This window comes from Seriola dumerili, unplaced genomic scaffold, assembly GCF_002260705.1.
Source record: "Seriola dumerili isolate Sdu_G_001 unplaced genomic scaffold, Sdu_1.0 BDQW01000138.1, whole genome shotgun sequence".
Classification (NCBI taxonomy): domain Eukaryota; kingdom Metazoa; phylum Chordata; class Actinopteri; order Carangiformes; family Carangidae; genus Seriola; species Seriola dumerili.
This window is the reverse complement of record NW_019174393.1, coordinates 12,886,080-12,911,101: the sequence shown is the minus strand read 5'-3', so window position 1 is coordinate 12,911,101 and position 25,022 is coordinate 12,886,080. Positions and strand designations below refer to the sequence as shown.

Below are 25,022 nucleotides of genomic sequence, written 5' to 3'. Positions count from 1 at the left end.
TCATCTCATTACCTCGTTTTTATTTTGTTCTTTGCAATTTTTTTTTTTTTTTTTTTTTTAATGATGTGGTCATTCCACATTCACAGGGGGATTATCCACTTACTAATCTGACCTCTATGCTCCTCGTTGTTGGTTGTAATTATTTCTAGATTGTGTTTGAAGCCTTTTTCACACATTCATTGACTTTGGGAGACCGTGCACATATTACAGACCAGCTATTTAAAATTTTCACACTTGTAGATGGAGCATCAGTCCATATTGACTCCTGATTTTTTTCTTCTCCTCAGGACAACTATACATTTGCCCAGCCAGGCATCCAGAGAAAAGTCAAGGCCCTGGAGGAGCTGGTCAGCAGGATTGATGGTGAGTCTTCTGCCTCGTCTCCATTCACCCATCCATAAAGTACTTTCTGCTCACAGCTCTGCCGGCTTGACTTGATTTCTTTTTTCTTTTCTTTTCTTTTCTTTTCTTTTCTTTTCTTTTCTTTTCTTTTCTTTTCTTTTTTTTACCAATGGACATGCAAAACAATTCATGCAAATTTTTGTCTCTTAAATTTGTTTGTGTAAACTGAGAGAAAATGAGAGAAAAAACTGAAACAAATTCGTTTCACGATGTCACTTGTGTTTAATTTGCTCATGGCCTAAACTCAGCGTTTTGTGTATATCAGTTTAAATTCAGCTCTTACCTATGAGCGTTCTGTAGCTAAACAACCACAACTTGTCACTTAAATGAGGATTTCTTTCCACAATTTTGACTTGCGGTCCGCTTAAAATTTCTCTGATAGTTTGAAATCTTGTATTAGAAAAGGGTACACACCAGAAAGTAACATTTCACGCCTTGGTTCTTCCGGGGGTTTTGTCGGATTTTCAGTGACACAACACCGGGATTGTGTCTGACTAATTTTCATTCCACCCGGCTGTCAAGGAAATGTGTATGTGCTGGTGATTATTAGCGCAAAAAGCAATGGCCTGCTGAGCCCTGTAAGTTAATGAATGCGCGCCGAGTGTACTCACACGCAGCTCGATGATGTTTCACATACACCCGCGACTTAGTGTTAATTAGCCAAGCTGATTTTTCTCAGTCTCATTCCCCTTTTGTCGTAGCAATAAACGTGCAAATATCACCTGGATTTGCTTTTAGCGATCCGAAAGTCGCCTCCGTCACTTAAAACTCGCGTGGGGTTTGCAACGGACCATGATGCATTGCGCACAGCAAGGTTTTATCAAAGCATGCCTTTGTACAGTGGTCATGTTCTGGACTAACCTTGGTGCTGTCCGACTATCCTGTCACCCGCTCTGTCAGCCAGAGGCAAGGGAGGACTCGCTCTCTGCATTCAAATGGATGGGGCGAGAGAGTGCGCTTGCGTGCTTGCTTGCGTGCGTGTGCGTGTGTGTGTGAGAGAGAGAGAGAGTGAATGTCAGAGAAAGTTAGTGTGTATATGCAGGCCTGTCTGTTTGCATGTGAGAATTGTGATGAGTAAACTTGCCTATAGAAAGGGCATGTGTGTGTATGAGGGTCAGTGTTGGAGTGTGTGCCTTTTGTGAGAAGATTGTGTGTATATTTTCTATGTTTAGAACAAAATAAATCTACAAATAAGAAAAAAAAAAAAAAAAGAAACACCATCCGAGCTCCACCACACCCTGGCAAAGACATAAAAAATGACTCAACGTTTTTACTGTATCTTATTCCATAAGTGCCCTGTCATCATAGTTGGGGCAGAGCCATTTTATACCTCTCCAGCTTGACATTACCACCTCTAATGAGATCACAGATAGCTTTTATCTTGTGTTACAGGATTGTTTTTCGCTCGGCTGTCGACATAGCATCTGTTTTGGGAACAATGGCCTCTCATCTCTTCCAAAATTACCTATCAGCGCTTATCAGATGCAGGGTTATTCAGAGTGCTTTGTATTTTGACAAAGGGTGGCGTCCATGTCTTTTTACAACAGGCATATTTTTTGACTACAGATTTACCAATATTAATTTTTCGCTGTAGAAATTTCCAATTGCAGAATTGTTCTGTCTGTTAAAGATTTTTGTTAAAGATTTTCTTTTCTTTCTAGAGATTACTGAATCCATTATATATTTTATTACAAATTAGAGAACAATTATTCTCCATTAGAGAGTAGTAGCCTTCCAAAAAAGGCACACGAAAATGCATTAGCTGTTGCTATGAGACTTTGGTTTTCATTTTCAGCCTTCAGCTGGATATCTGATACGGGGACATTAGTAGTAGATGGGGTATTTGTTAAGACAATGGGAGGAGAGACAGGGATAACGGGAAAGAGGGACTCTGGGATGTTTTTTGACCTCAGCTCAGTGTTTTATTGCTGCACTGGGTCAGCCGGGCTAGGACATTGCTGATCTGTCCGTATCACCTTCTCTCTGCGTCTTTAAAATGACTGCATGTAGCTCCTCCTATGTGTCTGTCAGATGGAGGGGAAAACAAATGTGCAGTCACAGAGAGGGAAAGAAAGATCACGTGCAGTGTTTTTATGACCATGTCCACACTGTCCATTAATAACTAATCTTTTATCACAGTGAGCGGTCTCTAACTGACATGCTGTGTTCAGAGGCAACAGGGTAACAAAATATTGTTGGAGCAAAAACGAACTCGCCAGAAGTGTATTTCTTTGATATTTGTAGCTTTATACACGTTAGATAAATATTGTAATTTACCAACTGATGTGACCAACTGTGAGTCTTTGGAGACGGTTGGCAGTGTATTTCCCTCTGCTATGTCATTACACAGACATCAATGCACTGACCAAAGCTTGAGATCAACCTTCAACATACTTTCCAATTGGAATGATTGCCTGTGTTAAAGGCAGCAGAGAGTGCTTGCAAAATAATAAAATAGCATAATTTTTAGAGTCTTGAGACAGCAATAAATTTCAGTGTTTTAAGGATAAGCTTTAATAACTAATGTCGCCAGTTTATGTCCTGGAACGACTGGAAAAACACTCCCACCTCCCTGAGGTATTACTACTGAGGTGAGCTGAAGTGCACACACGCTCAGTCATCTTCACCCAAATATAAAAGAGCTACATTTTTCTTTTTCTTGCACAAAAATGTTTTTTTGCAGGTGTTCTTGAGAAATTCCATTTTAATTTGTTTTCTGTGAATCAGGTCCCGTGGCGTAAGCTCTAATTGAACTTGAAATAAGGAGGCCAAAAAAAAAAAAAAATAAGACTGCACTGATTTGTTGAAAAAAAAAAAAAAAAGTTAAAAATTAAAGATTATAATTTCTTTACTTTGATTCCTGGTGGGTGACATTGTTAGAAGGCTTTTACTTTGAAATATCTATGCTTCTCCTTCTGCTTTTCTACTTGCCCCTCCCTCAGACCCACACCCCCCTCCTCTGTAATTAATCCTACTTGTAATAAGTGACGCTAACTCCCATTAGACTTGTTTGACGCCAGCACGTGTACCCCCTCAAAAGACAAGCCACTTTGTCGGCACGCTTGTAATGTTTCTCTGATCTCTTTATCTCCCCCTTATCTCTTTCTGTGTATTTGTTGCATGCAAGTGTGTTAGCACAAGTTCATCAACATGCAAATTGCCCAAAGGTGAATTTATTTATGCAAATTAGAGGACGCACTGGTAGTGTGCGCTCTGAGCCTGAATTGTGTTAAAAGGCTCGTAGCTGGATTGTGGGACTGTGTCTCATCATTAAAAGGCTGAAAAAGTGCTACAATGTGTTTTTGTGGGTTTCAAAACGAAATTCAAGATAATTCGCCTTCTCGCAGCAGCGGTTGCTTTTCAAGATGGCCACTGCATTTTTTTGTGTTTACATTTTTATTTGTTTTATGCATGGAATTTTTGTTTCAGGAGGATTTAAAATTACAGTCAGGCTCTCTAGCAGATACATATATTTTTCATTTGTTTGGAAATTAAGTTCAGCTTCAAGCTAATCAAGGGCATTTACACCATTTTTCCCAGTCTTCCCACACAGCGTCCAGACATCACCCTTGCAATATTCATCACCCAGCACCCGGCTCTTAATTGCCTGCAGCAATTTCACATTTTACATACTTAACACACTGTATGTTAAATCTTTTCACCTCCATTTATTGAAGTTAAGACATATTAAACTACAGCCTTTTCTATACCAAACCCTTAGATCCCTACAGTGGCCATCGCTGTGCGTTTCTTTGATTTCAAACTCTGACAAGGTGTTGTGGTGTTTTTTTTGTTTTTTTTTTTGATTTTTTTGTTTTTCTTTAATTTTTCTTCCTCTTGGATCCTGCACATCTTGAAAAATAGGATTTCTTATGCTACTTCGGAAGCCACACACATTTACAAACAGCGAGTATTTATAATGTTTACGCATATTATTTACACTTTTCTGATCCTGAATGAGTTTTTGAAATCTGTCGCTAAAAATACAAAATAAACTCTGCTGCTCCTCTGCTTTCACGCACCTGGTTCCACATGAACAGTTTTATCATGCCTCATTTTAAGTACAGATATGAATTAGAAGCATTGTTGATGTCTGACAATGCACACACACGCGCGCACACACACACACACACACACACACACATATATCTATATATGTAGTAACATCATGAAAACATATCCTCCCCCACAATCGCTGCAGTCTCCCGCAGGCTAATCAGTAACAAATGTGTGACCTTGTGGTTGTTTGTTGTGTGAGAGGAATAATTAAGCAAGTGCCACTCAGTGGACTCTACCTTTTGTACTTGACTTGGTTGTTAAATGTTTTCATTTTTACCTGTTATAGCTGTGTCCTACAGGAGGGTATTTCTCTTTGTGTGACAGACAATCAAATAAACATATCATATGTAATGATAGTGAAAATAGAAATACGCAAATATACATTTAGTTTTCTAATTAACTATTACTATTTCATATCTATACTATTAAATAAATCCAGAAACACAGAGACTGTAAATAGCATGATCGCATACAAGCTCAACAGAAATTTCAACTAATGCATTTACTTTTAATAAACGGTGTGTGTTGTGTATTTTAGCTGCATGGAAAAGTGTCACGCACACACAAACAGATGCACCCCTCCCCCAAATGCTGAAAGTCCAATCATAGCTAAGCAACCGTAACTAGAAAGGGCTCAGCGAATGGTCAGTTACATACACTATGTAAAGAAAAAGACAAGAGAATGGCAGAAAATACTGCATACACAATGCTTACTTAGTTAGTGTGCAAGATCCTGGTTTCAGAGAGTCAAACACTGTCGATCAAACACGCCGCTGTCGCCTGGTTTGTATCTACAGCTGGATTTGTTTAAATCTGTGCTAAAACTGGCAAGAGTAAGATGAAAGGAAATGAATAAAGGTTGCAGTGAGATGAGCACATTTGTTGTATATATACAGTGTATTTACAGAGAGAATGGGCAAATGGCAATGGTTGATTTGTGAGGAACCAAATGACACAGAACAGATTCAAAATAAAGCAAGTGTATCAGAACAGACTGAGTGAGAGCAAGAGGGAAAAAAAAGAAAGCCAGTGGAGAGAGGGAAGTGTTTGACTGTAATTACGTTTTACACCAAGGAGAGCTTGAAGTCGGGGCAGAATTGGCCTCATCAGCAGAATCCAGGGAGCCGCTCACTAGTCACTGCACGACCTCTGACCTCCTGCTGTCCACCCCGCACCTCACCAGCCACGAGCCGCGGTCCACCGCGGAGAGCGGACTAGCGGGCCGACCGTGGCCTCCGTCCTAAACTTTAACCAGCAGTAGGAAGGAAGACAAGACTCATCAGTCAATCAGTGTCTATGAAAGATGTCATCCTTAACCTCCCTCAGCCCCCATAACTACGCTACCCAGCATGCCGAGCATTGTGCCAGCTGGACAGCAGCCCACAGTTTAAAAGTCACAAGTTTTAGCTGTGCAGTTGGTTGTGTATTTCTTTCTGTTTTTCTTTTATTTCTACTTCTCCTCTCGTCTCGTCATCCTCTCCTCCTCCTCTCCTCTCCTCTCCTCTCCTCTCCTCTCCTACCCTTCCTTCCTTTCCTCTCCTCTCGTCTCGTTCCTCTCCTTTCCTCTCCTTTCCTCTCCCCTCCCACTGTGCTCAGTCCTCATGACAAATGACTCTCCCTTCCACCACTCCCCCATCATGCACCTCTTCCTCTCTGCTTTTGGTGAAGTCACTTATATTAAGCAGAGCAGGTTCATTAGTGTCATTTAACATTGTCTAAAGTTGTTCCACTCTCTCCCTTTCTGTTTGGCAGCTAGCTAAGATCTGTCACCAGGATGCATACGCCGTTAATGAGCTTGCCTTGTTTATGCTTTTACAGCAGCATGTGATAATTAAACTGCAGAGAGGAGTGTGAAATAATAGCTTTGTGTTTACTTCGCGCCCCGCTCGTGTGGTGGAGTGTGTGCCTAATTGTTAGACATGCATGTGTGAGCAGTGTAAGACAGGTGTCATTCAAGTGTTTGAAGTGTGTGTTTGAGAGTATGAATTGCATGAAAGTGTTCTGGGCTAGAAATACCTTACGTAATGTTTCACCAATTAAAGCTTTATTAAAGCCGTGTGTGTGTGTGTGTGTGTGTGTGTGTGTGCGTGTGCGCGCTTGTCAGTCAGGCCTGATGAGGAGCACAGAGTGTGAGAGAGGAGGATGCTATAGTTCCTCCCGAACTGGCTTTTCTCATAGATTCTCTGACAGCTCTATAATTACAGCTCTATCATGAAATGTGTGTGTGTGTATTAGAGAGAGAAAGAGTGTCATGGGTTTGATGACCAAGAAATGGGGAGTCGCTGAATACTGAGTGGTATTTTTAATCTTTTGTTATGTAAAGATGCATAAAACAAACATTTATGAAGAACAGAGGAAGGAACAAAGGCGGCCGTTCTCAGTGTCACAGCCCCGTATGCGGCAAGTTTTCAGCTGACAGTTCTGCTTCTCGTCCATTCTTCTCGGCGAGCGCTGATGCCAGCCTGCCATGCCATGACACTGACATCCACACTGACGTTTGAACTCCACATGGAGAACATATTGAGACCGCCTGACGCAGCGTATGGTCTTCTCTCTGTGGCGGTTTATTTGGCAGTGGGACATAATCTGGAGTAATTATAGAAGGAGAAAATAACATTTTTATTGGGTATAAGGAGACAAATGTGGACATATAACAGCCAGTAAATGTTTCTGCTTGGATGTTGTGCCCAACAAAACAAACTGAGTGAAAACTGCGGTGTTGACTGATGCTTATTTTCAGCTGTTTCTTGATGTATTCCCATCTTGGGTTGATACCATAGAAGATGAATTACAGTAATGTGCGCAGAAAATCCAACATACCTACTTTGAAGAATAAGGCTGTTGATATTCTTTATTTTTCTCATTGTCAGCAAACGCCATGAAAAGACCAAAACCAACAATGAATCGATTCTACCTACACAGTTTTGTCTGTGAAGCCAAAGACTGATGTAGCTGATTCTTCTGTGTTCACAGACACCCATTAGGTGCATTCGAACTTTACGAACAGAAACCTTTCTGAGGAACCCAGTTCCCCTACCTGCGTTTCCACTGGAAGAACCAGGATCTAAATTAAGTTCATTCATTCCCAAAAAAAAGTCCCTGTTGGGCGCGACGTATTTTCTGGAGGTTGAGGAACTTTCGGGGTCAGCCTTGTAGCGCTGAATGTCACTCCACAGCACTGTGCTACACACCAGGCTGCTTTTTTCCTTGATCTTACCTGGGCTTCGGCCATGCAGCGGAAACGCAGATCACAATACGCTGGAGGAACTTTTACCCCTGGGAAAGTTCTCGGACATTAGGTCTTTGGAAATTAAAGTTCCTACAATTTTGGTAGAAAAGCATCTATGGTTGTTCATAAAACTATAAAAACACACCAGTGAGCCATTTACACAGAGTGACATTCTACTTCATCACAGTTAAAGCAAATACTGTTCTTTATTTTGAGTTGACCTCACATATGCAGTCCTGGTGCCGGGATTACCTGCTATTGCACCAAATGTGTATTAATCCGCCGTGAAAGTAGTTCCAAGCGAGAGCACTATTTGCTCCTGTTTGCATAACTTGTACTGAAAGTACAAGGTCCAGTAGTTTTAGAAAATGATTTGGCCTTTTTTTTTTTTCTTTTATGAAATTGTGTTTTTAAAGATTTACACCCTGGCGATGAGAGCCACAGGCAGGTTGGGAGAGTCGTAACAGATCAAGACGGACTAATGCATTTCTGAACCCCCCCCCCCTCCCCCGCCAAAGTTTTGATGTCACACAATGACTGATTACCAAAACTCTGTCCAATAAATCAGGAATTCATGAGTTAATGCGGCTGTGGTTTATAAGCCCTAGTGTACCTGACCTTGATGGGTAATTTAATATTTTATTCTCAGCGGTAACTACATGCACTCTAGTCATTGTGAAATTACAATATTTTTCATCCCTCTAGAAAATTATGTGACGACTGTTTCACAGAGCTCACAGTGCAAACAGGGCAAATGAGGCTTAACAGGAAATGCAGGAAAACTCTGACTCATAGAAAAACGCTGGAGAGACATATTTTATAACTCAAAGTGTGTTTTTTCGACAGGGACGACCAATAAGTGTGCCAAATAACAGCAGGTATTTACGACTTTAATTAATACTTAGTTCGGGGTGAAGAATCACACACATGTGCTTTGTATAGGATTAAAATCTCCCTACACGACTCCCCCTACACAACAAAGATAAATAGGCACAATCTTGTTAATAGCGACAGGAGTTTAGAGAGGTTTAGCACAGGCTGACCTTTTGTGACAAATTAACAAAAATATAGTTTTAATCAGCTCCTATCGGAAGCTATAATGTCCAAGAAATAATGAAAACACACACAATACATCACACATACACGCCTTCCATCCTCACCTCTGGATTGCCATTGACCTACAGTGTGTACCCTCCATTCCTCACTGGACTGACACACAATTGCTTTGAAGCTTTATTGAACGATGAATGCACTCCCTGTTCACATCGCAATTCGGTGTGTAGCTTTTCTCAGACAATTCTGATAGCTCTGTAATTACAGCTCTATTGTGTGTCTGTGTGTGTGTGTGTGTGTGAGAGAGACTGACTACAGCAGTTATTAACAGAGAGGAGCGTTATGAAGGAATCTGTCTATTTATACACTTGTTACTGTCACCATTGTTAATGCAAGAGCGTAAAGGGACTTTCTCTATCGTTTTCTTTTTACAAAAAGTAAAGCAAGCAGTTGAACTTCAATCTGTGTGTTGCTGGTTTTTTTGTTGTTGTTGTTTTTTTTTTTTTTTTAAATTACGATTATTATTATTTTTGGCAGAGTCTGTGCACCGCCACATGCAGCACTACGAGGTGGAGTACCTGCAGTTTGCCTTCCGCTGGATGAACAACCTCCTGATGAGGGAGCTGCCACTACGCTGCACGATCAGACTGTGGGACACCTTCCAGGTACACACAAACACACACACACACACACACTCACACACACAGCAAAGCTACTGTTATTGTGCTTTTTGTTATCTGTCCATTTCTATCCGGCTCTGCGTGAGATTTCAGAAACGGAGATATTCTCTGATAATGACATCTATGATTGCCTCAGAAGTGGCTCTTTTGTAATTCCTACCATTATATCCCAGCCAACCCATTGGTATGATGCAACATAATAAAGATTTTTTCTTTTTCATAAAGGTATTGAAACATGGCAGCTCGCTCTATGATATCCTTAATTATTCAGAGCTCGCGATACAGCCTTACTGTGCCGCTCGGCCCGATCACACAGCCAAGCTACTGACAAATTTACACTTAAGTTATTAGTTTCACAGCATGGGTGGATTTTATTCAGTGTTTGCACAACACGTGCGGAGTGAGATAGTGCTCTGTTGATGATGTATCGTAGTAGTGCAGGGGATGGACAAAAGATTGCAAAGAAGGAACAGTTTAAAAAATGTGAATTAAAAAAAGATAAAATAAAAAAAAAAAAAAAAAAAAAAAAAAAAAAAAAAAAAAAAAAAAAAAAAAAAAAAAAAACATTTCCAGAGAAGAATTATGTGTGAGGGGATTGTGAAGGATTAGTTAATTCACAAATGAAACAAAGATGTGCGTAGCCTCTTTCATGCATGGAACAAAAGTTTTAGGCGTTTTAACTTATGGTTTAATTTTCATTTTATGGCTGCCGTGTTCTTTTGTGTGTGTGTGTGTGTGTGTGTGTGTGTGTGTGTGTGTGTGTGTGTCAAAGTAAAGCCTATTACCGTGTTGACCTAGATGTATAAATGAGAGAGAGAGAGCGAGTGAGAGCCGGATCTTAATCCCATTCAAACACATGTGGACCTGTTCATTTCGCTGCCCTTTCACATTTAAACACTGCTTAATAGGCGGCACCTACAGTTATGCCAGACTGTTAACCTCAGTTGGCGTTGTCAATAACACGTAATGTCTGCTATCGATTCAGCGGGGTGTGTGTACATGCTGGGACATGTGTGGGTAGTTCAGGGCCTGAGCTGAGTAGATATAATGGATTTTCCAGCTGATGCAGAGGTTGAGAGTGTAAGACGTGTGATCACATCAAAGTGTTTGATTAGATGTGGAGAGCAGAGAGGAGATGAATAGGGAGTAAAGGTAGGGTTTAAGATGAACTCCCTTCATTGGTGGCACTTTCTACTGTGCCAGGTGTTTGCGCAACGTCTTGGCAACAGCGTTTGCAGCTGTTTTTCCGCTGTTCTTTCTGCTACCGTTCTCAGCATCTTCATCAGCACTTGGTGGGTTTACATCCCCCTGTTTTTATGCGCATTCGCAATTCGCAGACAAAGAAAAAAAAACCTGAGTAGGAATGCTGGAAATTCTAAAAAAAGTAGTAGGTGGAAAAGATGGTTGTTAGAAGCAAAATGCGACAAAGTGCTATGGAAACAAACGTAATTAATCATGAAACATCCACTGAAGCTTTGGCTCCACAGAAGAGGTGTAATATAACAGCAGACAAAAACATCAGAACTGTGTGGAGCGATGTGGAGCCTGTAACCTTCCTCAAATTAATACATGAAACAAACAGAAATGCCATCTTTCCATAATGTTTTCTACATTGTTTTTCACTGTTTGAGGTTTAACTGGTGCTCTTTTAATTAACTTTATCTGGTTGCGCTCTTCTTCTACAACAGTTTGACGTCACCCAACTGGAGAATTAGTTCCTTCCACGTTTGCTGAACTCAAAAGTCTGACAATTCCTGGACATGTGATGTCACGTGAAAGTCAGAAAATTGTTAAAACTGTTTTGAGGCTCACTGAAGCTGCTTAAATAGTTGCTTCCCATTAACACATATATGACCCAGTAAAATATGAGCTTCTGTCAAGTAACAGTTCCTATATGAGACCCATTGTGGTTACAGTTAAGTTCCCGAGGGAAACAAAAGGAGAATGTAGGGAAAGGATGAGATGGTGGATAGGAGAGAGGAAGCACTGGAGAGCCTCACATCTTATTTTATGACACGTTGACTTTTTAATCAGTTGCTAAATTCTAACAAAGCAAACTGTTATATGCACACAAGAGCTGGTGATATTTTTAATACAACAATTTTAGCTTCAAAAGATTTATATTTTTAATCTTTTAATATCTTTAATCTTACAAAATTGTCCCTGCCTGTAAAACTCCCCTTCTTCTCAGTGACATAAAACTGCTGGGTCGTCTACAGCACAGCGCTCATGAACTTGGTGAAAAAATGAGTTGAGAACATTCTTTCCATTCACTTGACTTATGTTCGTGTTTTGGTTGACCCGATAGCAGCACTATGTTTTTCATAAACCAACCTCCCGGCCAGCTATCCGTTATAATTACTGATAGCCGTTGAGTTTTATTCTAGTAAAGGACTGATGCTAAATCAACAACAACAAACTCTCTCGTGCTCTCCATCGTAGGAAGTTCTTCCTCGTGTATTTTTGCCTGAGCCGCAGACAGCTGGCAGTAGACATGAACAAACCTTGAGTGGTAGAGCTCGATGAGAACGCTTTGCAGGTGTTTTTCGTTTCGGAGACGGTACAAGTCTGTCCTGCAGACACCCCGGCGGGTTTTCTGACACATTTCCTTTTGAGGAGATCCTGGTTAAAGTTATTCTTCAATGAATGTATTGACAGATAGATTAAAGAAAGTTTAGATGAAAAGAGTAAAAGACCTTTACAATACTGTTATTATCCTGAGAAAGAAAATAACACATAATTGGTCATATTTTGAACACTAGAATGACACTCAGCAGAGCGCTTACACCCCGCCAAGGCCAAACAATCCTATTACCTGCAGCAAATTGTGCAAAGTCATATATGTCAACAGTATAAATATGTCTGATTTTTCACATCAGGATCCAAACATTATTTCCTGAGAAACTGACAAAAATGTTGCAAAGTTTAAGGAAAGTGATAAAAAAAAAAAAAATTAAAAAAAAAATCCTGGATCTGTCCCTTTAACTGGATCCACACTAAATGCCCCATCTCGCCACCAAGTTTGGTGCAAATCGGTTCGGTTCTTTTTGCGTAATCCTTCTGACGGACAAACAAACTGACAAACACACCAACAAACCAACAAACGCAAGTTAAAACATAACCTATCTGGTGGAGGTAACAAGCTTGTTGGTATTCGAATATACTAGCTGACAGACTAATGCTCTATGCCTGCCCCTGCTCTATGTTCTAATAGTCTCTATTATACATGATGTTGGCATGGTTTCCATTGTAACAAGCAGTTATTTTTCAACATGCATCATCAGTTAAGAGCTCAGCGACCAATCCAATCTTCATGCTCCTGAAAGGACAGAAGTAAAGCAGAAAGGATGAGCGAGGGCATAAAAATCTAATGAGCAAAACACAGAGAGAGAGAGAGAGAGAGAGAGATGCAGCAAGAAAAATATGAAGGGAACAGAAAGTCCTGCTTTCAAAATGGATTTACTGCATCATAAACCTCTTCTGTTCCAAAGAAAAATGCATAATACCTTGTCCTGACATTTAGTCACAAGTCATGTCTCATTTCCAGAACATAATTTACACCTTGATGCCAGAACAGTGGGTACATTGATGGATGAGTTAACACCACCGGGAAGCCTCAGTTTAAGTTGTATCTGTTATGATTTTGAATAGTTTTTGCTGATTAAAAGAGGCACACGGTACATGTTTGTTTAAACAGGCCACTACTCAAGACATTATTGGAACTATCTGACACACTCACCAAACAGAACATTATCATTGGACAGTTCCGCAAAACCACACATTAAATTAAATGGAATTTTGAATGTTATATGTCTGTGTTTTAAAAATGTATTATTCTTGCAGTGTCCATTCTTGGCAACTACATTATGGATAAGGTTAGACATTTGAAAGTAGTTGGTTAAAAGAGTGCTCCATCAATTTAGCTTCGTTCTTCATTGCTAGTGGTACAGTGGCGGTTTCAAGGGGGGAAAAAGTCAAAATCAATGCAGCAGAATTAGAGTTTTATTCCATTATAATCTTGCTTCAATTCAAAACCAGGCGCCTACATTACCCACAGTGTGACTTAATCTCAAATAGTTTGGTTAGAGACAAAGGAGCGGTCAGTGCAGCCTGCAGCTGCTAGCCTTAAGCAGAGATGAGGAGTGGGCTCTTGGAGCCTGGTATTCTCACTCATTTCTGCCTACACACTTTTTTGAAGTTTTCAAACATGTAGTATTCAGGCCCAAACCTGGTTCACCCACCTTACACATTTCCTTCGCAGGGTGGCTTGATTCACCCTTAGAAAAATCAACAGAGGAGCTCAATAATCTAGAAGCTGGTCTGAGTAGAACTGCTGCTCCTTCGCATTGAATGGATTCAGTTGAGTTGAATTGGGCACCTGATTCAGACGCTTCGCTTGTTTAGCTTCCTGTGCTGTGTCTGGGCTCTGCCTTCGGAATATTTCCCAGGGAAATGCTCTGGATTCATCATAACTTAATACATTTAATGTTCAAACTGAATAATGACAAACCGTTTATTAACCTTTGCAGCATGATGGCTGGAACTATAGATAGATGCCTTAGATGTAAGAAGGCCTTTTGGTTTGAACCTGACAGGCCTTGTGAAGTTAGCATGTTCTTCTGTGGGTTCCCTGCTACGAAGACCCTGTTGACCCTGAAACAAATGAAGTGGCTTTGGATGGACGGAGTCTACTGACATGACTGTAACCAAGAAGTACAGTGTGAAAGAACAACATCACAAACCACACTCATAGGCACAGCGTCCACCTCGAGTCTAAAAAAGAAACAAGGAATGAATGATTAAACGGTGTTGTTGCTTTGTCGTGACTTGACAGCGGCCCAGCTACACATTGTACTTGTAATCCATCCTCTAAATATTTGATGTTTTACAATGTCGTTTGGATCGCAGCCTCGACACACATGCATGCACACGCCCCACACACCCTTCCAGAAAACACACAAACACGCACATACACCTTTTTTTTCTTTTTTTTCTTTTTTTTTCTTCTCCTTTTGGCAGATTCTGTCTCGGTCCCTCACCTCCGGTCTGACCCTGGTAGGGGAATTAGGCCACTTCCACTCATGAAACTTTCACCGGAGCTGACAGCAAGACACAAAGCTGTTCTTGTCTAATATACTCTGCTCTTCTTTAAATCTCTATCTCTTTTTGACTGTACAGATATTCTTCCACACTTCCTCTCTGCCCACCTCCTCTCTACTCATCTCTCATCTCATCGCAGATCTATTTTTCTATCCTTCCTTTACCTACAAGTCCTTGCGTCTCTTGCTCTTCTCCTTCATACATGCCCTTAAAACACACTTATGAAAGACAGTCCACCACAGACTACAAGCTTTGCTGGGGTCGGGTCTGCTACACAAAAGAACCCACAGCATGTGACTTGTGAATGTGAATTCTACCACACCGTTTCCTTCTGAGTACATAAGTGCTTTTCTAATCTTCAGCTCAAGGGACGATGCTCTTGAATCATGAGAGCTCGCTCTCCGCTCGAGGATTCATAGATTATCCTTGGTTTGATTGCTTTTTGGTAAAATGAGCTCTTAGAAGTTTTGTAAGCGTGCTCTCCTTTTCTTGTTAGTTTGTTTTCCTGTGTTTGTTTTTGTGTTTGTCTGATTACCCGACACGCTTTACCGACCTTCCCTCTGAGGCCAGGATGTTCCTCTGTTTTGTAGATGTTTCGGTTGCAGTATGGGCCCCTTTTCAACACGACCAAATATGCATTATTTATTACCGTTCAAACAATCTGGATTTCCAAACTGGATACATTCAGCTTTTTGACGAATGTCCTTAAAGCGCAGCGAGAGTTTGGGTCTCTCACAAATGCCGATAATGAACAGAAAGACCTTGCCCTTTTGCCACTCAGCCTGTGTGTGTGTGTGTGTGTGTGTGTGTGTGTGTGTGTGTGTGTGTGTGTGTGTGTGTGTGGAGATTTTAACCTGAGTGTTGTAATGTCTCCGCTGTGGTCTTCTCTCTGCGGTGTGGCCATCTGTTCAGTTTCCTTATCCAGCACAATACAGCTCTCGCTCTGTCTTTCTCTCCATCTCTGTCATCCTCTCTCTCTGTCTTTCTACCTACAGTCTCTTCTTGACATTTGTCTTATATTTTTATTTTTGTTTTTTTTTTTCTTTTTAAATCTGTTTTGCCCTCAGTCTAGTGCTCCCTTTTTTCTCTTGTGCACTTTTTCTCTGTTGGTCACTATCTCAAGAAAAGGAGGAAAGGAGAGGGCGGAACACAGACAGAGAGGGAGAATGATTCACAGTGAAACACACACATACACACCTCTCTCCTCCCCTGCAGACAGACAGACAGACAGACAGACAGGGACCAAATTATCCCTGTTGCGTGGAGCATGAAATTAGCAAGTAGCTCAGTGTGGCAGCATTAGCATGGCTGTTAAAGGGATACCGTGACATTTTCAGGTTCTAAAACATGGTTCTTTTTCCATATGGGTGGTTGAATTTCCCAAGCAGGGATCTGTTTAGCGATGTTAGCAGCCGTGTTTAAATCCACCGTGTAAGATGTGATCATATGTGTCAAATCCAGGTGGGAAAGTTTGTAATTTACTGCAACAAAAGTGAGAAGAAAAGCTAAGAAATTAAAGAGCACAGACAAAGACTGTTGCTATGAAGTTCTTATTTATTCAGCTCTTACCTTAATCAGTGGAAAGTAGCTAAGCACACCTACTCAAGTACTGAGGCACAGTTTTGAGGTAGTCAACTCAACTATTTCTTTTTCTTGTTACTTTATACTTACACCTACATTACATGTCATAGTGAAATACTTTAATTTTAAGAGCTTCAATGATTAACCAGTTGTTTGAACAACAAAAATGATAAGCAACTACTTTGTACTTGTTTTATTAAGCACAAGCTTCTTTAGTTTATCTTATGTGCGTTTTAAATGGAATATCTTTTGGTTTTCCACAGTCAAAAACAGCAATTTGAAGACGGGAAATGTGATGGGAATTTTTTCACCATTTTCTAATGGTTTAGACCAAATAATTAATCAACTAACTGACAAAATAATGGATAATGAAAATGATTGTTGGCTACAGCTCTAGTGTTTTATTTTCTCTGATTGAGAGTTTACCTAAAGTCACATATGATAATCTTAATCAATATGATGGAACCTTTAAGATCATCACCTCTCACAAAAAATAAATTGCACAAATAGCCTCAATTGAATTGAGGCTATTTCTAAACATTTTAGATGGTTCAGTTTTAATAACTGTTCGAGGGCCAAAGAGATTGAAGTAAAAATGAAAAAACACAATAAAAGAACACAGATTTGTTTAACAGGACTTTGTTCTTTTTCTCTTTCCCGCCCTTTTAGCATCTCATGACCTTTATCTGCTCGATTTATCTTATGACCCTCTGAAGGGGCCCAGACCCCAAGGATGGGAACCACTTTACTAAACTGTCAAACAGTACATTACATAAAGTAGTTAAAACCAGCTCCCCCTTGACTAGCTGCATTAACATGAACAATCTAATAATGTCATATATAATAATACACCCGTCACAGGAGACATTTCCTTTGACTTTTGATGCTTGAATTCCATTTTTCAGTGTATTAAGTAGAAATTTGAATGCAGGACTTGAACTCGCAATGGAGTATTTATACATTGTTATATCAGTGCTTTTACTGAATCGGAATGCTTCTTCACCCGCCGACCTCAATATAAGTTCTCATCTCACTCAGGTCTAATATTTTATAAATATCATTTTCCTTTCATTAATCTTTTTCTGAGGGTCCAATTTTCTCTCTAAAGCATATTTTTTACATGTTGTGTTTTCCTTTATGTCTTTTATCACCTTATATAATGAACATTAGCAGTGGGCTGACTCCAGCACATTATCGTCATTATTTTAATGTGAACTTCATGTCTCAGATAAATGAAATAAAGTGAAGAGTAATGAAGGAAATAGAATTTGATTAAAAGATAGTTCTTTATGGAGTTTATAAAAGATTAAAAGTCCCCACGAAGACAGTTATTTACATATATATGCATGTATTTGTAGCTTACTACAACTCAAATCCCTTATTACTAAGAAACCAAACACTAAAATTTTCATGGCCTTTAATGTCTACAAAACAGATTCATTCTTTCTTGCAGTGTCGCAGTTCTTTCTCTGAAGCAAAGAAAGCAAGGGGAAGTAACCTTTCTAAATGCAGTTCTTGATTCAGACCTTTATATCTTTGAGCTCACTCACAAAGTTGTGCCAAAATCAGTTATCAGACGAAGGGGAAGGGTTACACGCACTCGTGCATGAATATCAATAAAGCACTTACCTAAAACACTAACAGAATAAAAGAGGGATTGTGTGACCATCCCTGAGGGAAGTGGCCCTCCTCACTTTTCCTGCCACTCTGTCTCCCATCTATAGTAATAGTTGGCCCCGTGGTCACTCCAAACAACAAGACAGGCCTCTGTAGACAGGACCCCTGCCATACACACACACACACACACACACACACACACACACACACACACACCGAGTCTTACCATCTTCCAGAAATGCTCACACTCGCACATTCTCCTCTCTCTGGCCCTCTGTCACACTCCCACTGGCATCAGCATCAATATTTCTCTTCTTCTCTTTTTCTTTTGTTGTCGCTCTCTGACACAATATCAGCATGAAATGAGCAAAGGGAACGTTTAGAGTTAACGCACTGGCTCGCATTGCGTTTCTCGTTTTCCCGTGCATACGTACACATTACCTTGATTCTCACGCACACGCTGCATATTCTCACTGTCATGTACTGTACGTGTTCGCTCCCCCACACGTTATAGACACTTGTGAATTGCCTTCACTCTTCAGATTCAGGTTCAGGGTCAGGTCCAGCTTTACTGTCATTTCACAACACACTTGACATACAGAGAAACAAATCAATAAATGTCAATTTAAAGTCAAAGCTGTGAACTAGAAATGAACACGCCACATATTCTTAAGGGTCAGAGTGACTGTTCTTTCATTAACAGCCACTGCTTGGATGTAAACAAGGTGCAGTTTCAGTGTGTTTTCTCTTCTTGTAGCAAATTTGACAATCAGACGCAGCAGGTGATACGGTCAGCACTTCAAACCGTAAACACCACCAGCGGAGAACAGCGTTTGGACACAACCAAAGCATTTGCGCACCATTACTTTCTTGATATAAACGCCAACAGTCCACAGCCACAAGTCTGTCGGCTCAGTAGTGAGTTAGCCAAGCAGTTCTTCACGTTTTCTTTTTCTTTCTTTTTACACTGAAATATTTGGTTAACGAAAGGCCACTGCATCTGAACACGCCACCATGGCAACCATTCCGAATTCAACATATACATAGAGACTGAGTGAGATTGAACAGAAACAGCAAGGATCCCAAATTTATTTTATTTATTTATTTATTTTTTTTTGGCTGCTTTTTTCCCTTCTGATGAACCTCAGTGTTTGGTCATTCAAAATGTAGCCTAAAGCAATACACCAGATTGGAGACACTGGACACCACAGGGACAAAAGCTTCGCCGAAGTTGTTTCAATATGTATTTAGAGCCATGCCTCTGGAAAATATTGGGCATTTTTTTACCACTATAAAAGCCTCCTGCTTCCCTTTTTAAATGGACCTGCATCCTGACCTGATTCTTGTCATTTTGTCATTTTCTTGTTCTCGGTGAAATCTTACGTTGTAATTTACAAATCAAATGGTCCTGTCCTTGCCGTGTGGTGTTTGAATTCATCCTGCAGTCGCACACCTACATCGGATGAATTGCCCACGAGAATCCTTGTACAGCTCTTAGGCAGTCACGACCACAGTCATGTTCTTTCACATTGGCTATAACAGGAGAGGAGCTTTAAAACTACCACACGAGTGCCAGCGGTTCATCATATTCTGTGTATCGGTGTAATTGTTACATCAGTTTGAATCTGCTCATTTATCATCTTACATCAGCCTTCAGCACCGTCACCTTTTCACCTTGTCTGGAGTCGGTTAGTCCCACGTCAGCCCTGTTTGTTTTGGAAGGATGAGACTAGTCAGACAGCCGACGCAGCAGTTTAAAGACAATGTGACATTGCTATACTCTCTCTTCTCACTCTCACTCTGCATTCTGCGTTCCCTTTTCCTCCTTTGTTCACCTTTAGCCTCCTGTCCTCTCCGTCTCTCATGCACTCACCCTTACTTCTTCCACCTCTCCGTGTACCCCGCATCACCCTCTCTCCCACCGATGCCCCCCCCCCACACACACACACACACACACACACACACACACAAACACACCCCAACCTTCCCCCACGTTCTCCACACTTTGATCAGCAGCGCTTGTCAGTCAGAGTCTCGTCTGTCTCAGCCAATATGGCTGCCCTGACACAAAGGGGGGTGGAGGACCTAGAATAACAATGGAGGAGGATAAGAGGTAGAGACAAGTTTGACGGGGTCACCTTGACTCCCATGACAAACTTTATTTTGCAAATCATAATGATGAGAAAGTCTCGAGATGAGGCAGCAGCAGTGGACGGACAGGGCCGATGGAGGGATGGAGTGTCAGAGAGAAATGAGTGAGTGGTAGAAATGAAGAAGAAGAGTGAGGGGTGGTGGGATATCCAAAAAGTTTCTAATAAATCGGACTCCAACTAACAGTTACTGCCGTTATCAGTTAATCTGTTGATCATTCTTCTTACACAAGTGGCAGGAGTTTTCTGTTTTATACATTTAGATGAGAAAATGTGCTTATTCATTTTCTTGCTGAGAGTTAGATGAGGAGACTGATAACATCTCATGCACATTAATTGAAGCTTGAGGTGGGAGTCAGTTATCTTAGCGTGGCATAGGGAGAAACAGCTAGCTCAGCTCACCCAAAAGTTCAAAAATGCACCTCCTGGCACCTGGTAAAGACGCTAAATCGTCATGTAAAAAGTTGTGGCGTGGTTTCATGAGAAGCTTCCGGCTGTTAGTGTTTCCTGGCGGCCAGTGGCTGGGCTAATTTTCTCTGCCTTTAGCCTTTCACCTAAGCTAAGCTAATTTCCTCCTGGCTCTAGCTCCATAGTTAATGGAGTGGTATCGACCTGCTCATCTCACTTTCAGCAAGAAGCGAACAAGTATATTTCCTAAAATGCTGAACTATTCCTTTTATAGAATTCATTCATTTTCTGGACTGCGTCCTAAAACTGATCTTCAAGCACTTTTCTACTTTTTATATGCTCATGGTTTTTGTCTCTATTTCACTGTGACAAAGTTTATATTAAGTAGGCTGCAACTGATGATTATTTTCATCGTTGCTTACTCTGTCCATTACTCTTTTTGATTAACCTCTCTCTGCAGCACTCCCTGCCCTGTGGGGACAGGCATTTACAGTTCGTTTACATGTAGAATGAGTTGCTCCTTAACCAAAACTAAGGAGTGCATCATACAAACGCAGGCCTCAAAATGATGAACAATGTATAAGCAACAAATAAGCAATGTCATTATATGTTTATAATCACTACTGCTGTTTTATAATAACTAAAATGATTCTCCCACCACCATCTATTTTTATTACAGCTGAGTGCAGCACGTATACACCAAAGGCTATTTAAAGGCATTTAAAAACTCTTTGACCTTTTGCTATGAAGGAAAGAAAAAAAGTTTACACCCTGAACTGGTCACTTTATAGGGAGATAACCAAAAGAGATTTTCTTGTATCAAATATGTTTTGCTGACCACATCCCCCTTAAAATACGGCAAAAACAGTGCAGCCCTCCTCGACGCAGAGATCTACTTTTGGCCACTTGACAAACGTCTTCTTCAGTGTAAGCCATTAACCGTGGTTCTGTTATGTTTACATGAGTGATTAAGCATTAAATAGAGGGATAAAAAAAAAAATAACTGAGGGGAATAGGGTTTCAGCAATCGGTCGAACCATAAATGGTGAAAAATGTTTATACGATATAAAACATAAAGAAGTGTCGAATTCTCTACGTTTGATCAGCTGGAACCCTGCGTGAATCTTTTATCAAAGTTGCCGATTTATTTTCCGTCAGTCAACTAATAAGCCATTCGTTTCATCACTAATGAGCTTAAAACATTTTAAATCAATGTACCACAGTAAAGTACAGAACAACTAAAGCTGATTAATTATAAATAATTATTATTGTATTTATTATTACAATACGCACACTTTCATTGTGCATACTAATCCCACTATGTAATGCTCCCTTTCATGCGTCTTACATGTCCGTGACATTACGAGGAAGGAACATTACTGTGGTGATGTGACTACAGATGCGGGATTTTGCACTTTAAATGCTTTGTCATACAAGTGATTGAGTTGCGAGCTTTTTTTATTTATTTTTTCTTGTTTCTTCCGCCATTTTTCCGCTGCCATCCACAGAGTGAGTCATATCCACTGTCATTACTTAGGCTCCCGTTCCTGCTGCAGTCAATACATTTCAAGTTAATGGCAGATCACCGTGGAAATGATTGGTGGCAAATCAAAATATCAAGATTACTTGTTAAGAGAAGTTGTTTTTGAGAATGATAACTCACTTTCTAATTTGTGAAATATTCCTCACAGGCGTATTAATGAGAAAGTGAGAGAAGAGGGTGTGACAGACATTTGTTGAATGAGACTGAAAGAGGCAACAGAGCAGAGGATGGATGGAGGGGTGATTGAGAAAGAGGGGGAGAGGGGGAAGAAATAGAGTTTCACACTCCCAAAGAGTACACTTTTGCCCTCGACCATGAACTCACACACACACAGAAACACACACACACACAAACTCATAGAAGAAAGGAAATTAAAACTGTGCAAATCTTTGGGGACTGATAAACATTGTGCTCCTGTATGCCACTCATATACTCATTCATCTGTGTTCCTTCGTGTGTGTGTGTGTGTGTGTGTGTGTGTGTGTGTGTGTGTGTGTGTGTGTGTGTGTGTGTGTGTGTGTGTGTGTGTGTGTGTGTGTGTGTGTGTTCACTTGCTTCACTTGTTTGGATTGGAGCTGCAAGGTTAGACCAACAAGCCAATCACCTGCCAGTTTACTACTCGCATCACGCTACGCTTCGCTGTTCACAAACACCCCTCTTTTTATTTCTTCTTTCTTTTCTTCTCTCCCCACACTCTATCCTCCCTCTTTCACTCTCTCCATTTCCTTCTCGCAAACACACACAAACACACACTCAGTTGGGAAATTCTGAAAATCATTCTGAGTGGGAGGTAAAGTAAGAGGAAACCCAAACAACAGGAGACATACACAAAGGCGTAGAGAGGATCAATCTCCTTAGAAAGCCCGAACATAAGAGAAACAACAATGCTGTGAAAAAAAGCAGGAGAGCGATTTTTATTTCTATAACACCATCTCTCTGTTAAAATCTATCTATCCACTTTTAATCTGTTTGTTCCTTCCTTTCTTCCTTCCTGGAGGGAAATTCAATTATCGCAGCAGAAAGGCAGTTTCTGTTAATTCCTGCAGAGTTATGGCTCGCTGTTATATACAGATGAGTATGGTGGTTAAAGAGCAGCACTTACAGTTAGCTACAATACCAAGATAAAGTAAGAAGGAGTTATACTACAGCCTCTGTCTAATTGGAACCATGTAAATTAACACACAGATGTGCTAAACACAGCTGAATTGTTGGAACATGTGTGTAGCATTGGGCTCTTTATTAACTCACCAAAGAGACAGATTCTGTTATACATGCGGTGTATAACCGAATCTGTCAGTGAGTGAATGTGTGTGTGAGTTTCCTGAAAGCTTAAATGATGCCTTGGTAGTAAAATTTGAGTATGTTTGAATGCAGCATACTATCAAAGAAGACACATCAGAGAGCACGCTTGTGTGTGTGTGTGTGTGTGTGTGTGTGATTGTTGGAACATGTGTGTAGCATTGGGCTCTTTATTAACTCACCAAAGAGACAGATTCTGTTATACATGCGGTGTATAACCGAATCTGTCAGTGAGTGAATGTGTGTGTGAGTTTCCTGAAAGCTTAAATGATGCCTTGGTAGTAAAATTTGAGTATGTTTGAATGCAGCATACTATCAAAGAAGACACATCAGAGAGCACGCTTGTGTGTGTGTGTGTGTGTGTGTGTGTGTGAGATAGTGTATGTGTGAGTGTGTGTGTGTGTGTGTGTGTGTGTGTGTGTGTGTGTTAGTGTGTGTGTGTGTGTGTGTGTGTGTGTTAGTGTGTGTTAGTGTGTGTTAGTGTGTGTGTGTTTTCTCCACTCATGTACATCTGGGTAGCACACACAGACATTCATGGTGCAATTCCGCACTTTGATTCCATGAATTTTAAGCCCACAATATCATATGTTTGGAACTAAACCTCCCGAAGAGCATGCCAGAGTGCATTCAGAAAATCTCACATTTTAAGATGCACTTTGGATACTGTATCCCACCTTTAAGGGAGCGTGGACTGCTAAGACCTAACTCCTAAATCTAGATAGAACAAGGAAACCCCCCCCCCCTTAATTCATTGCTGCCAAATTTAACAAGGGGCTGTAATAAAAAGCTGTGGAAAGAAGAGGGGATTTGTATCTTTCTTTGTCTCTGTCGCCTTGCAAATGTAAATGTCTGGATTGTGACAAAAAAATGTTTCATTTCTCATCCTGTTTTTTGTGCCTATGGCAGAAAAAAAAAAAAAGATTGTAAATCTTTCTTGGAATGAAATGTGATGAAAAGCTATAGATATTCTGAAAGTAAAGAGAGGCCGCCTCTACTTCGTTCAACTTCTATTAGATGTAACGTATCTGTGATGGAGGTGTTATTTGTTTTACGGCTGTGAAATATTGAACTTCGTATGAAACCACATCTGTCCTCAACGTTTTCATCTCTCTCTCTCTCTCTCTCTCTCTCTCTCTCTCTCTCTCACACCAGGCTGAACCAGAGGGCTTCTCCCATTTCCACCTCTATGTGTGTGCAGCCTTCCTGGTGAGGTGGAGGAAAGAGATTCTAGAAGAGAGGGATTTTCAGGTAATGTGCACGCAAAGACACCGGGGGCGCCATAAACCTTTGTGTTTCTACATTAGAAGTGACACCCAGATTGGCATCCACACGTACAGCAAAGATACACACAGGAACACATACACACTGCGCGTCATGCCATGTTTCATACGCAGGTGCCGACACCGATGGTGATATACTGTAACATAGCTTTATATCTATGTGGATTAAATCTCAGTTGTCCCGGTTGTGTAGGAAAAAATAAAATAAAATACCCACAGTAAAACAGCAGAGTGTTGTTGTAGAGTTGTTCATGGCCTACATCCCTCTCCATTACCTCCCTGGTCATTAGCTGTGAGGTTCAAAAGTCGTTGTGAGTGCATTAGTAGATGACAGTAGACAGCTGCCAGAAGGTGACTTTGGTTGCCAGCTCACTGGGGGACCTGGCTTCTTAACAGTAGCAACACAGTCCAATATCATCACATACAAACATCATCGCTGCTCTTTGGCTGCTCTCTCCTCTGCTCTTTTTTTTTTTTTTTTTGGTTTCCAGTTTTTCAGCAAGCTATCCTGTCTTTTCTGTCCACTCTTTTTACGCATCATAACTTAACTTTCATCACATATGTCCTTATGTCTGGACATCATGTGGTCATGTATGTGTTGATTTTTTTTTAAATTTTATT

At 40.6% G+C, this 25,022-nt stretch overlaps 1 protein-coding gene across 3 annotated transcripts in view; it reads left to right on the top strand.

Annotated features, from left to right (window-relative positions):
- Nucleotides 1-25,022, top strand: part of tbc1d22a (TBC1 domain family member 22A) — a 126,300-nt gene that overhangs the window by 81,468 nt on the left and 19,810 nt on the right. For all 3 annotated transcript variants that reach the window (XM_022749270.1, XM_022749268.1, XM_022749269.1), the window contains exons 11-13: nucleotides 288-363; nucleotides 9,281-9,408; nucleotides 24,274-24,369. In XM_022749270.1, the coding sequence (XP_022604991.1) occupies nucleotides 288-363; nucleotides 9,281-9,408; nucleotides 24,274-24,369 (300 nt within the window). The remainder of the gene's footprint in view (nucleotides 1-287; nucleotides 364-9,280; nucleotides 9,409-24,273; nucleotides 24,370-25,022) is intronic.